The sequence below is a fragment of the Caretta caretta genome, chromosome 1 (assembly GCF_965140235.1).
Source record: "Caretta caretta isolate rCarCar2 chromosome 1, rCarCar1.hap1, whole genome shotgun sequence".
Taxonomy (NCBI): domain Eukaryota; kingdom Metazoa; phylum Chordata; order Testudines; family Cheloniidae; genus Caretta; species Caretta caretta.
This window is the reverse complement of record NC_134206.1, coordinates 151514504-151528654: the sequence shown is the minus strand read 5'-3', so window position 1 is coordinate 151528654 and position 14151 is coordinate 151514504. Positions and strand designations below refer to the sequence as shown.

The 14151-nt window shown below is 42.2% G+C and overlaps 1 protein-coding gene across 2 annotated transcripts in view; it reads left to right on the top strand.

The window, feature by feature from the left end:
- The window catches only part of CFAP47 (cilia and flagella associated protein 47), a 651611-nt gene that overhangs the window by 625478 nt on the left and 11982 nt on the right, over nucleotides 1-14151 (top strand). For both annotated transcript variants that reach the window (XM_048863833.2, XM_075132125.1), the window contains one exon: nucleotides 7437-7605. In XM_048863833.2, the coding sequence (XP_048719790.2) occupies nucleotides 7437-7605 (169 nt within the window). The remainder of the gene's footprint in view (nucleotides 1-7436; nucleotides 7606-14151) is intronic.

Sequence of the window (14151 nt, the reverse complement as noted above, 5' to 3'; positions counted from 1 at the left end):
CCTCTTTGGAACCCCCTTTCAGGTAGTTCAAAGCAGCTATCAAATCCCCCCTCATTCTTCTCTTCTGCCGACTAAACAATCCCAGTTGCCTCAGTCTCTCCTCATAAGTCATGTGTTCCTGTCCCCTAATCATTTGTTGCCTTCTGCTGGATGCTTTCCAATTTTTTCACATCCTTCTTGTAGTGTGGGGCCCAAAACTGAACACAGTACTCCAGATGAGGTCTCACCAATGTTGAATAGAGGGGAACGATCACGCCCCTCGATCTGCTGGCAATGCCCCTATTTATACAGTCCAAAATGCCATTAGTCTTCTTGGCAACAAGGGCACACTGTTGACTCATATCCAGCTTCTCGTCCACTGTAACCCCTAGGTCCTTTTCTGCAGAACTGCTGCCGAGCCATTTGGTCCCTAGTCTGTAGCGGTGCATGGGATTCTTCCGTTCTAAGTGCAGGATTCTTTAAAATACAGCCAGCTCTCCTGGACTCCTTTCCCCCTCATGACAATTCTATGAAATTCTCCCAACAATCCAGAGATGTAATTAGAATATTTTAACTTGGTTTCTCTCATGTAGTGTAGTTATAAAGGACAAATAGTGACTGAGCTCTTAATTTTTCTTGAGGCTGTAGTTGACACAGTGTAAATATTGATACTGGAACATTAAAAGCAGGGTCATCAAAAAAAGTTTCAAGCTTCAAGCTGTGTTAGTCTGGATCTGTAAAAGCAGCAAAGAGTCCTGCGGCACCTTATAGACTAACAGACGTACTGGAGCATGAGCTTTCGTGGTGAATACCCACTTCGTTGGATGCATGTGACATCCACATGCATTCGACGAAGTGGGTATTCACCCACTAAATCTCATGTTCCAATACATCTATTACTCTATAAGGTGCCACAGGACTCTTTGCCGCTTTTACAAAAAAAGTTTATAATCATATATTTTTTAGTAATGTGGTGTTTAGCATATTTAAAATGTCAGTTCGTAAAGGAGTTGGAATAGGGGGAAGTAACTCACCAGTTTGTATATCTAGCTATCCTTACAAAGAAAAATAAAAAGGAAATCTTACTTTAGCAAAGAAGGTGTGAAAAATCGCAGATCTGCTTCTATTTTCATAACATGGAGGCACCAAAGTCCTTTCCTCCCCTGACTCAGGTACTTCACCATGTAACCAGGCTTTTGTCACTCTGCTTTTAGAGTTTTAAAGATTCTATATTTCCAACGGTGCAGGGTCATCAGTGAAGTGAAAATCTCTTTTGGTGTCTAAGGCACATGCTATAGAGTGATTGATTAAACCTAAGTTGCTTTCAGACAGGTACAAAATGTAATCGATGATAAATGGTGGAGACATTATTATTCTCTAATGTCATCATTTTGTTGAAAAGTGCCCATCATCTAACTTGTGCTTTTCAAATAAAACTTAGCTTTGTAGAATTTTATAATAGCTAATAAGGCTTCTTAGAAATATGAATTTGGTAGTCTATTAGACCTCTGTTCAGAGTACCCATCAGCCACAATGTCATTAAGAGCTTTACTTGCAATAATTCAACAATTGTTGAAACTACACCGTAGCATTCACAAATTGCAAGCACTATTTTCCCGTGGAGTTAAATGTCTTTAAATAAGTAACGTAGGTTACTCTTCTCTTACTAGAAAAAAAAGAATATTTGGAGCATAACTCCTATGACTTTCCCTGAAGACGTGGGTTTTCAAACACAGCTTTCAGCCCCTGTAAATTATGAGGAGAAACCTGCTGTAAACCAAAGGGCAGCAATCAATATGGAATGCGTCTCCTAAACTGAAGTGAGAAAGTGTTACCTTACTGACAGGTTTAAGGAAGACTAGTGTAAATTTCATTGATATTTTGCAAAGGCCATAATATAATGAAGACTATGTTATACATTCAGGGCTGTAAAACAGATATGGTGGGCCTAAAAAAGATTTTTATAGATATTGCAGAAGGATCTTTTGTTTCTTTGTATCTAGAACATAGATTTCTAGAATTCATTAAAACATCTAGGTTTAGCAATATCCAACATCAAGAATGATTTGAATACAAATTAGCATAAACTGCTATTTACAGAATAATCTAAGGAGTAAACCAAAAGGTGAAAATACACAATAAAAACTGGATCTCACTCTTGCTGGTACCATGGATTTATTTTCTAGTTGCTATTCCGTGTTTGTTAAGAAGGGTGTTAACAATGGCTTGGTCATTAATATCCAACCTTGATAACTTTAGCCTGTGACAGTAATTATAAAACTCAAAGGCTGGAAGATACATTTACATCTCTTTGTTCATAACGGGCTCTGACCTTGCACAGAAATCTACAAGCTGTCTTATGTCGACCTAACTGTGTAGTGTAGACCAGCCCTTAGTCTCTGCTGGCCTGGGAAGTGGGAGGATGGTACTGAACCTGGGGCTCTTCTATGGTAACATGTTTCACTAATAACAGAGCTGCTGGGCAAGTCCATCTTAAAATATTTAACATAGTAGCTATGTTAAAGTTGATTATTAGTTATATTGTAGGCCTTTGAGGGAAAGGATTGTGTCTTTTCATGTCCTAAGTTAGTTGCCTGGCACAGTTTTGGGTACTATAAAATCAACAACTATTTGCTTCTTTATAACTTACTAGAAGAAAAATACTATGTTCATTACCAAGAAAATCATTCACAAACTTTCTCATGAAAGGAGAACTATTCTTCAACAGCAGCATAATATAGCCCAACGTAAATTCTACATGGATTCCTTAACATGGAGTGTCATAAATAAAGGGAAGGGTAAACCCCTTTGAAATCCCTCCTGGCCAGGGGAAAGCTCCTCTCACCTGTAAAGGGTTAAGAAGCTAAAGGTAACCTCGCTGGCACCTGACCAAAATGACCAATGAGGAGACAAGATACTTTCAAAAGCTGGGAGGAGGGAGAGAAACAAAGGGTCTGTGTGTCTGTCTATATGCTGGTTTTCTGCCGGGGATAGACCAGGAATGGAGTCTTAGAACTTTTAGTAAGTAATCTAGCTAGGTATGTGTTAGATTATGATTTCTTTAAATGGCTGAGAAAAGAATTGTGCTGAATAGAATAACTATTTCTGTCTGTGTATCTTTTTTGTAACTTAAGGTTTTGCCAAGAGGGGTTCTCTATGTTTTTTTAATCTAATTACCCTGTAAGATATCTATCATCCTGATTTTACAGGGGGGATTTCTTTATTTCTATTTACTTCTATTTTTATTTAAAGTCTTCTTGTAAGAAAACTGAATGCTTTTTCATTGTTCTCAGATCCAAGGGTTTGGGTCTGTGGTCACCTATGCAAATTGGTGAGGCTTTTTATCCAACATTTCCCAGGAAAGGGGGGGTGCAAGTGTTGGGAGGATTGTTCATTGTTCTTAAGATCCAAGGGTCTGGGTCTGTAGTCACCTAGGCAAATTGGTGAGGCTTTTTACCAAACCTTGTCCAGGAATTGGGGTGCAAGGTTTTGGGAAGTATTTTGGGGGGAAAGACGCGTCCAAACAGCTCTTCCCCAGTAACCAGTATTAGTTTGGTGGTGGTAGCGGCCAATCCAAGGACAACGGGTGGAATATTTTGTACCTTGGGGAAGTTTTGACCTAAGCTGGTAAAGATAAGCTTAGGAGGTTTTTCGTGCAGGTCCCCACATCTGTACCCTAGAGTTCAGAGTGAGGGAGGAACCTTGACATGGAGCATGCCAGCAAATGTGGGACATTTCCACAGAGGAAGGATCCACCATAAAATATTAAGTAGCTGAATTATGAATGAGAGATTTTCTTTTTAAAAGCTAGTTATGCAAGTCAAAGTTGTTCCTGGGAATGAGAACCCATGAGTACACCGATGTTGACAACATCTCAAAGAAGAATTGTTCATCGACTGTTTCTTCAGTTTCACAAACTAAGATGTAGTCTCCTTAATCATGGCACTTATAGTACTGTACTATGGGGGATAGAAGGAAGAGGAGACAATAATGATATTCCCATTCTCCAGTTGTTTAATTGTTTCCTCTTCCTTCTTTAGCTATTCATAGGTAAGCCAATTTTTATTTAGAAAAAAGCCAAAAGCTATTTTATGTTTTATCCCCCTTTCTCCCCTCTCTTCACATGTTATTTTTTTCACGTTTGCCCCTAGGCATAGAATGCATTCCCTTTGTGGTCTGCCAGACACCACCATCGCTTCACTTAAATCCCATCTTAATGCTCTCACTTTCCCAGAGATAGTTGTGGGAGAAATGGAATATGGGACATCAAGACTGGCATATTTGGAAGAATGGACAGGGCAGGGGCAGCCAGTGTGATAAGAGACTAGTTCAGGTACGGGTGGGGAATGTTTATGCAGCACCTTAAAGGCTAGTTCAGGTAGGGTGGGGAATGTTTATGCAGCACCTTAAAGGCAAGGTCAACAAATTTAAATTTCCTGATGGAAAACAACATGAGAACAGCCACACTGGGTCAGTCCAATGGTCCATCTAGCTCAGCATCCTGTCTTATAGAATCATAGAATCATAGAATATCAGGGTTGGAAGGGACCCCTGAAGGTCATCTAGTCCAACCCCCTGCTCAAAGCAGGACCAATTCCCAGTTAAATCATCCCAGCCAGGGCTTTGTCAAGCCTGACCTTAAAAACCTCTAAGGAAGGAGATTCTACCACCTCCCTAGGTAACGCATTCCAGTGTTTCACCACCCTCTTAGTGAAAAAGTTTTTCCTAATATCCAATCTAAACCTCCCCCACTGCAACTTGAGACCATTACTCCTCGTTCTGTCATCTGCTACCATTGAGAACAGTCTAGAGCCATCCTCTTTGGAACCCCCTTTCAGGTAGTTGAAAGCAGCTATCAAATCCCCCCTCATTCTTCTCTTCTGCAGGCTAAACAATCCCAGCTCCCTCAGCCTCTCCTCATAAGTCATGTGTTCTAGACCCCTAATCATTTTTGTTGCCCTTCGCTGGACTCTCTCCAATTTATCCACATCCTTCTTGTAGTGTGGGGCCCAAAACTGGACACAGTACTCCAGATGAGGCCTCACCAATGTCGAATACAGGGGAACGATCACGTCCCTCGATCTGCTCGCTATGCCCCTACTTATACATCCCAAAATGCCATTGTCTTCCAAGAGTTGCCAATGACAGATGCTTCAGAGGGAATGAACAGACCAGGCAATCATCAAGAGGGAGCCAGCAAAGATGGAAGATGCTATGAGACTGAAGGACACCAAAATGTTTACAGCCACAGTTGGGATGGACTGGAGGAGGCGATGAGTTTGTCATCGAAACCTATATCTGGAGGAGGAGGAGATAGCAGTAATCAAAGTACAGAAGAAAGCTGTGGCTGTCATGACAGAGGAAGGGTCAGATCTTTTAAGCATTGTGGAAGAAGAAACTGCAAGATTTGGACACAAACAGGATGGAAGAAGAGAAGGAGGAGCAGATGATGACCCCCCAGGTTATGAGCCTAGATGACACGGAGGATAGTGGAGTTGTCATCAGTAACAAAAAGGAAGGAAGGAGAATTTTTGGGTGGGAAAAAGGAATCAAATTTCTACTATGTTAACACCAAGTTAATGATGAGATGTCCCTAAAGAGATGTGAGAGAGAGTCTGCAATTTGGAACTGGAGAGAGGGAAACTATTACTTATCTTTTGTACTGCCCAACCATTATCCTTGTTGAAAAATCAGACAGGATTTCCACAAGAGTGTCTGTACTATCCTGAAACTTGTTAGACACCAAATCCAACAATAGCTGTAATAGAAAAAAATATCTCATATAAAGCCCCATCGCCATAGTGTCAGTGGAATAAGACTCACTCTATCCAGGCATTGTTTATTTAACAAAGTTTTTAAAATGCTGGATTTAACGTATAAAACATTTGTGTACAAAAGTATGGAAGTAATTTGGGAAGGGGAGATAGGAAGGAGCGATTTTTCTCTGTCTTCTTTCAAAGCACTTAGGATCCCTTCCCTCTTTAACAATATCTGAACAGGTGGGTAATTGCTTCACAGAAAACACGGAAAGACTTGATCCCTACCCTCCAGTTTGTAGGAACAGAATTGTATAATTGTACTATAAGAATGAAGGTATCAATGTATGTCTTGATTTCATTCTACCAGCCACCCCATTTTGCATAGCAGAAGGAATGACCCTCTGGAACTATGAGAGATTCTGTTTCTCATGCATCACAAATTAGGCCCTTTTAGTTTTTGTTTTAAGGTTTAGTTAGTAAGAGATAGGATCTTATATCGTGTCTGTGTTAAGCAGACTAGAGGAATGTTGAAGGTCTGGGCCCCAATGTGAAGTGTTTTGGTTGTAAGATGTAGTAAGCTTTAATTTACAGCGTCATTTCCCTTGATATAAAATACTGCTGTTTGTATTCTTAAAGGTCTCTGTGAAAGACTGTTTGTGTGAATGAGGAATGTATGCATCTGGAAAAGATAAGGTGTGAAGGCCATTGTTATAGCCAGTTGATCAAGGAAGGAGTGAGGAGACTTAACAACATCAGAGAACCATCAACATGCATCCATAATGAAGGAAGGGCAGATTGATGACCCTGAGGTGGAGGCTGGCACCCTGAAAGACAAGACAATTGATTAAATCAAAACCAGGACAGGATGACCCTCTCAGAGGTGTTTTGGAATGTTAACATCAAAAGATACACCAATTAAGGAGTATCCGGTCACAAACTGACACAGCAAAATCCATAGACTTCAACAGAGAAAAAAGACTACAAGAACAGGGTGCTTGGCCATGGGACTTTGGGTTCATCTTGTCACACTCCAGGACCATCAGATCGCGACCAACAGAGCCCTGCTTCCCTCTGTGACCAATCTGGCTGGCCACTAGATTGATCCAGACTCTGCCCTGGTAACTATAAACATCAACTGGTGTGTGTGTGATTGAAAAGCATATGCTCACTGTTGCATTCTCAATAAATGCGGCGTGCTGCCTTCTCCCCTATAAAGATCCCATGTGCTTCTTATAAGAATAACAAGTGTACACACTAAATTTTACTTATTAAACAAGGTAATCTTGTGGTCTTCATAGGGCATTGCTTTTGATAAAATGGGTTGATTGAAATCCTGCTTGCCATTCACGCAACTCCAACTGAAATCAGTGGGAGTTTTACATAAGTCAGCCAAGCAGCTTTTGCTCCAACGTGGTAAACTATTGTTACTGGTACCTGGTAAAATGGGTTATTTTCTTATTACTAGGTTGAGCTGTCTTTACATATCAGTTGTGTTTCCTTTTTCATTAAAGGGGCAACAGTCCCATTATTATTCATTATGCATCCCATAAGCTATCAAGTATCATGACTCACAGCTGCATGGTGTAGCATTCATGTATATTTCCATGTCTACTGCAACAGGATACCTGCTATTTTTAAAACAGAATTGCATAATGATCATATGTAAGAGGCACAATATAACTTTACACTCTTCTTTAGGTATCCAGAACCATTCACTGCATACTTCCTGCCAGGAAGCGACCCAGAGTTTGTTGTATTGCCTCAAGCTGGGGAACTTCTTCCAGTTGACACTGTTGGAACCCGTATAACTGTTGGATTCAAGCCAAGTATGTACAGCAAGAAGCATAAAGCAACTTTAGTAATTCAGGTGAGTCCTCTAAGAGTGTGTGTTAACAGTGGGCTTGCTGCATTATATTAATGGACCAAAGAAGTTTCTTTGAGAAGAAGTTGTTTTAAAACAAGTCTGGCTCTGTTACTAAAGTTACTACTAGGGTCGCCAAATTTCTGACTGCAGAAAACCAAACATCCTTGGCCCCACCCATTCCATCCTCCCTCCCTCCCTCCCTCATTTTCACTGCGCTGGGGCAAGGTGTTGGGGTGCGGAAGGAGATGAGGGCTCTGGCTGGGGGTCGGGCTTTGGGTGGGGCCAGGGATGAAGGGTGTGGAGTGAGGAGGGGGCTCCAGGCTGGGGCCGAAGGGTTTGGAGTGTGGGAGGGGGCTTTAGGCTGGGGCAGGGGGTGAGGGCTCTGGCTGGGGGTACAGGCTCCAGGGTGGGGCCAGATATGAGGGGTTCAGAGTGTGGGAGGGGACTCAGGGCTGGGGCATGGGAGAGAGGTGAGGGCTCCGGCTGGGGTTGTGTGCTCTGGGATGGGACCAGGGGTTTGTGGTTCACGAGGGGGCTCTAGTCCACGGTTGAGGGGTTTGGGGTACAGGAGGGGGCTCCGGGCTGGGGCAGCGGGTTGGGGTGCAGGAGGGGTTGCAGAGAGCAGGCTCTGGAAGGGAATTTGGGTGCGGGAGGGGGCTCAGGGATGGGGTGTGGAAGGGGATGAGGGTACGGGCTCTGGAGTGGGGCCAGGGATGAGGGGTGCAGCAGGGGACTCTGGGATGGAGCAGGGGGTTGAGGTGCAGCAAGAGGTTCAAGGTGCAGGCTCTGAGCGGCACTTATCTTAGGCGGCTCCTGGAAGCAGCCAGCATGTCCCTGCGCTCCCTAGGCAGAGGCTGGGCCGGGCGGCTCTACACACTGCCCGTGCCCACATGCCTCACCCGGCCAATGTAAGCTATGGAGCTGGTGTGCAAGGCAGGGTCAGTGCACGAAGCCTCTCTGGCCACCCCTCTGCCTAGGGGCCAGACATGCCAGCTGCTTGCAGGAGCCGCACAGAGCCAGGGCAGGCAGAGAGTCTGCCTTACCCCACTGCACTGCCGACTGGACTTTTAATGGCCCGGTCAACAGTGCTGACTGGCGCCACCAGGGTCCCTTTTCCACTGGGCGTTCTGGCCAAAAACCAGGCACCTGGGAACCCTATAGTTACCACTGTTAGAGAAATGACAAACATAAATCTAGAAAATTAACTTGTGGAAGCTTTATAAGGTGGTTTCAATTTTAGCTGCTTTGCATTTGTGCTGTCTTCGTAGTAACATTCCTAGAAGTCCATTCTGATCTAGATCCATCTACCCCAACCTCACTCAGGTGACAAATTTCTTTGCTCATGCAGTCTAACAGCACATCAAAAGGAAGAGTCATCAGAAAGAAAGCAAATGATCAAGTTAATTTTTAAACTAGGTGAAAGTATGTGCTGTCATACAAGTGTAACATGTAAATTGTAAAAAACTGAAAATGGTTGAGAACTTGAAAATTGGATGATTGAACCTGGTGATATTCTAAACAAAAAGAGCTCACAACCATGCTTCTCGCTGTTTCCATTACTTCACAATGACTCAGACAGAGGTGACAATCTTGGTATTTTATTATATAGATAGAGGGTGTGTGAGCAAGGGATAAAAAGGGCCCAAGTTTATGTATTCATATATAGGAGCAAGCATCTGAAGGTTTCTCCTGGTGTTCAGGAGATGGTGTTTTGAAAATGGTGTTTTGAAACTCCTTACCAAATGCTGGCACTACTAGGCTACTATATCACAAACTAATTAAACAGTTCTATAGCTAGAAAATAAGATGCTTAAAACAAAACAAACAGAGAGGCAAATTGCTGGATAAAAGATGTATGATATATTGGCTAAGATAATTACTACAGTTCACCTTAATTTGATCTTTCTTTCTGAGACAACTTGGAAAATGTTGAATAAAAATATGAAATCCAGGAAAGGTCCTAAATCCATTATCCTAATTTCCTTTTACCTGATTAGAGGTTTGATTCACTCATTCCTTTCACGTAAACAGAGTGGTGAGATTTCTCTCTTGCTCTTTTGTAAAGAGAAAAGAATTTTGACTGAATTCTAGATTCTTTTATATTTAATAAGGTTTAAATAATGTTAATGTTATGTGATACAAAGTGACAGAGGTCAGAAAATTCAAATACAATGTCAGAACTCAATGCTTAACTCACATTTTTAGTCATTTTTGCATTTAAAAGCGCCAGGCCAAATCCATCTTTGGTTTAACTTCTTTCACTGCAGTGGAGTTACACCAGGGATGAATTTGGCTCTTAATATTAGCTTCCTAACCCACCAGTCTCCTTTCCAAAAGTTCCTTATTTGGAACCCTGATTTTATACATGATCTCCACATGATCAGTCTACTTTGTAACCAACTGTGGAGGGCATGCATGAATGGCTAATTACTACTATTCTTTGGCTAATTACTTTTTTTTTTAAGTGCATTCAGGAGAGTTAAAAATGTATCTCTTACTCATATTTTTGAAGTAAAAAGTGATAACTACTTTAAATAAAATTCCACAGTGATCCACTGACAATTTTAACAACCTCTAAATTACCAAAGCAAACCCTCTAACATTTTTATATAGCTCATTAAGGTCCCACTCTTTTGTACTACGATCCACACAGGTGGACTGTAACCCTTGAACCCTTGGAGCCTGGTGTAGGGGTCTGCTCACACAGGTCAGGTTACAGGATCAGGACCTAAAGGTCCACCCAGCTTGGTGAGCTCAACAAGTGTGTTGAGGGCTATTAATGCTTACAGACTCAAGCATTTTCGGGCCTAGTTTTGCACCACTGAAATCAATGAGCTCTCTGACTTTTATGATCTGTCTGTACAGCGTCTAGTACAATGGACCCCTGCCTAATTTGGCCTTTAGGCATCAGGATATAGATGTTAAAATATGGAGGTGCTGGCGGCAACCCTGTAGATAAGGTTAAATTCCATTTTGCACCTGAAGATGGGATTCAGTCATTTTGATTTATAGGAAAAATACAGTGTATTGTTCTCAAACCTACAGCACTTACTCTTTGAGTACAGAAATATTTTTTTTGAGATTTTACAAGTAAATCTCTGAATTAGTTCATGAAGTTAAAATTAATTAACAACTGGGTCCTTCACAAAATTTATCATCTGCCTCAGGCTCTTCTTTGTCCCAAACCATCTTAACACAGACTCAAATTTCCCATACAGTTAAAGTTAAGGCTGCGAGTCTGTCACGGAGTTACCATGACTTTCCGTGACTTCTGCAATGGCTGGTGCTGGCTCAGGGGCTGCCTGAGCCGGGCAGTTCCTGGGCCAGCAGCAGCAGTTTGGGTGTGTGGGATGGGGCTCAGGGCTCGGGGCAGGGGGTTGAGGGTGCAGGGGTGCTTACTTTGGGGTGGGGGGCTCCACAGCTCTCACTGGCATGGGCCTGCAGCTCTTCCTAGGCGGAGGAGCCAGAGGGCTCCACGCACTGCATGTGCGTGCAGGTCGTGCCCCCGCAGGTCCCATTGGCTGCAGCTCCCAGCCAATGGGAGCTGCGCAGCCAGCACTTGTGGCAGGAACAACGTGCGGAGCCCCCTGGCCTCTCTGTCACCTAGGAGCTGCAGGGACACGCGGAGCCATGTAGGGTTTCTTGTTTAGAATTAGTGTTGATGTTTTAAATAATTTGTTAAAATGAAGGAAATTCCATGATGAAAATCTACATTCAGATGTACAGTCCATATAGTGACCTGTCGTGACACCATGAGGAGAAATAAAATATGAAGAAAGGTGTTTTTAAAAGTCAGTTTAATCTAATTTGGGACCAATGCCATAATTGCAATCATCCGTTTATTGCAGGGTACTGTGACAGAGCAGTGTTAAGGTTGTTTGCGTGCCTGAACTGGGTACTTTTTTTTTTTTAAACTTAAAATGTTTTTCAAGTGTACCCTTAACTCTGAATTTCTTGGACTTATAATACTTGGTTTGGGGATAATTGCAACATCCTTGTATTTTTATTTATTTATTTTATATGTACTTTCAGACTTAAATCCATGTTAACTTTTTTTTTGTGTCTGGGATTAATTAATAATAGCGAGATCTTTGACACTGACTTCAACGGGAGCAAGTTCAGCATCTACATGACAAGTTCCTTTGCCATTGAAAATAATTCCAAAATAAAGCATATTTCTGTGATCCCTATTTCCACTATTAATCAAGCTGCACTTCAACAAAGTAGCATCAAACTTTTTACCGCAATATACACACAGAGAATTTCAAGAATTTGAGCAGTGACTGCCTCAACATTGTCCCACTTCATTTCTCCAAAATTATTTCCTTTATATGTGAACCTGGCCTTGAACTCTTCACCCCTGGACAAAAATGGTCCCGGCCATGTAGTAATTTAAAATAAACTATGATCTTCGAATTGATGAAAGGCTAGCATAGACAAAGTATATTTGCCGGAGTTGCCATTAATTTTAGCTGGATGTATCTGGTACATTCAGAATCAGAGAGGTTGTTAATGGATTATGGTTATTCTGGTATCCTGTAAATCCTCTTCATCTTGGCTCTAATAAACAGCTCTAACCCCCAGGCTACTGGCTATTCTGGGGTCAGTGTCTCTCTCAAGCTCCTTGGTTGGAGCTGTTGCATTATGTATAAATAATTAAATATTCACTGGGACAGAGAGAGAGAGAAAACTGACTCTCTAGCCCAATAGATGTAGGTTACCCAGATTCAAGTCCCTGGACTGAATGAGGCAGATAGGAGACTTGAAGCTGAGCTTCCAGCATCTCTGGTGAGTGCCCTAACCACAGCATATTGGCTAGTCAAGGACACCCACAGGACCTGAGAAACTTTCCTGTAAACAAAGTTTTGGTTTTGATACATTCACATTTAAAAAAAAAAAAAAAAGGTTTGTTGAAAAATTCCTAACAAGCTCAAGGCAGCAGCTCTCATGTTCACGTGTGGCTGGTTTTGCCACTTTGGGTATGTCTACAGTGCAATTAAAAATCTGAAGCTGGCACATGCCAGCTGCCTCGGGCTTGCAGGACTCAGGCTGCAGGACAGTTTAACTACAGTGTAGACTTCTGGGCTTGGGCTGCAAGCAAAGTCCTAGAGCCCAGGCTCCAGCCTCAGCCCAGAAGTCTAAACTGCAGTTAAACGGCCTGCAGTCCCCTGAGTCCGAGCCAGCTGGAAAAAGGCCAGCCACCAGTGTCTAATTGCAGCGTTAGATGTATATACCTGTGCTACCTAGATGTACTCTGGACAGGGTTAAGCAGCAAGGGACATGTCGATTCTGCAGTCATGAGGTATGACGGCAGCATGTGTAGACCTACCCCTGCTAGCTTTGATCAAGCTAGCTTGCTAAAAGTAGCCGTTTTGCAACGGTAACACAGGCTAGCCTCCCCAGTGTCTCCAGTACTGTTTCTTTCAGGTCCCACCATGGCTACACTACTACTTTTAGCACGCTAGCTTGGGTTCGCCTACATATGCTGCAGTGCACTTCCCAAGTGCAGTTTTGACAGACCCGTAGTGTGTGTTTGTGTACGTACACACACACACACACACACACACACACACACACACCCCACCCCCTTTGGGGAAATAGCTATGAGTGTAGTGAAATAATATTTGTGTCATATCTAGTTACATAAACCTCTCTTGCAGAGATTTTTTTCTAGTCTGATACATTGACTTTCGGTGTGGTTTTGGACTATTTTTAGAAAGAGTGAGGAAATGCCTTCTACTTTCATTCTTTTTCAGTATCACCTCCATTGTGATGCTACTGTAGTCGAGGATTACTGCATCTTCACTGTAAAACTCCCCTGTTTTTGTGGGTGTATAGTCAGACTCTTAACCCTAACTTTTTTTTTTATTAAATTCTATAACTAGTTGACTAGCAAGACTGCTATATTTTGTGCGCTTCAATGAGCTGTGATAATTAGGCTGTAAAGCAGCAGAGATGACAGTATAAGCTCATGCTTTATTTTATGGTGGCCATTACAACTGTATTGCAAAATGAAATGGAAGGTTGGAGGGGAGAGAGAGAAATCCTATAGTCATCTTTTTCTCATTTGCTGAAGACATTAAAGCCAAGCTTTGTACACGCAAATTTGTTGTTTTAGCTGCCCTGCTGAGAAACTCAATCCAGAGCAAGTTATTAGTGTAAAAAGAAAAGGAGTACTTGTGGCACCTTAGAGACTAACCAATTTATTTGAGCATGAGCTTTCGTGAGCTACAGCTCACTTCATCAGATGTATACCGTGGAAACTGCACACTTCATCAGATGTATACCGTGGAAACTGCAGCAGTTTCCACGGTATACATCTGATGAAGTGAGCTGTAGCTCATGAAAGCTCATGCTCAAATAAATTGGTTAGTCTCTAAGGTGCCACAAGTACTCCTTTTCTTTTTGCGAATACAGACTAACACGGCTGTTCCTCTGAAACCTGTTATTAGTGTAAGAGATTCAGGCTTGTCTTTACTAGAGTTTAGCATGTACATTGTATTAACAACAATATACTGAAATAATGAAACTTCATTGACTTTTTGTGCA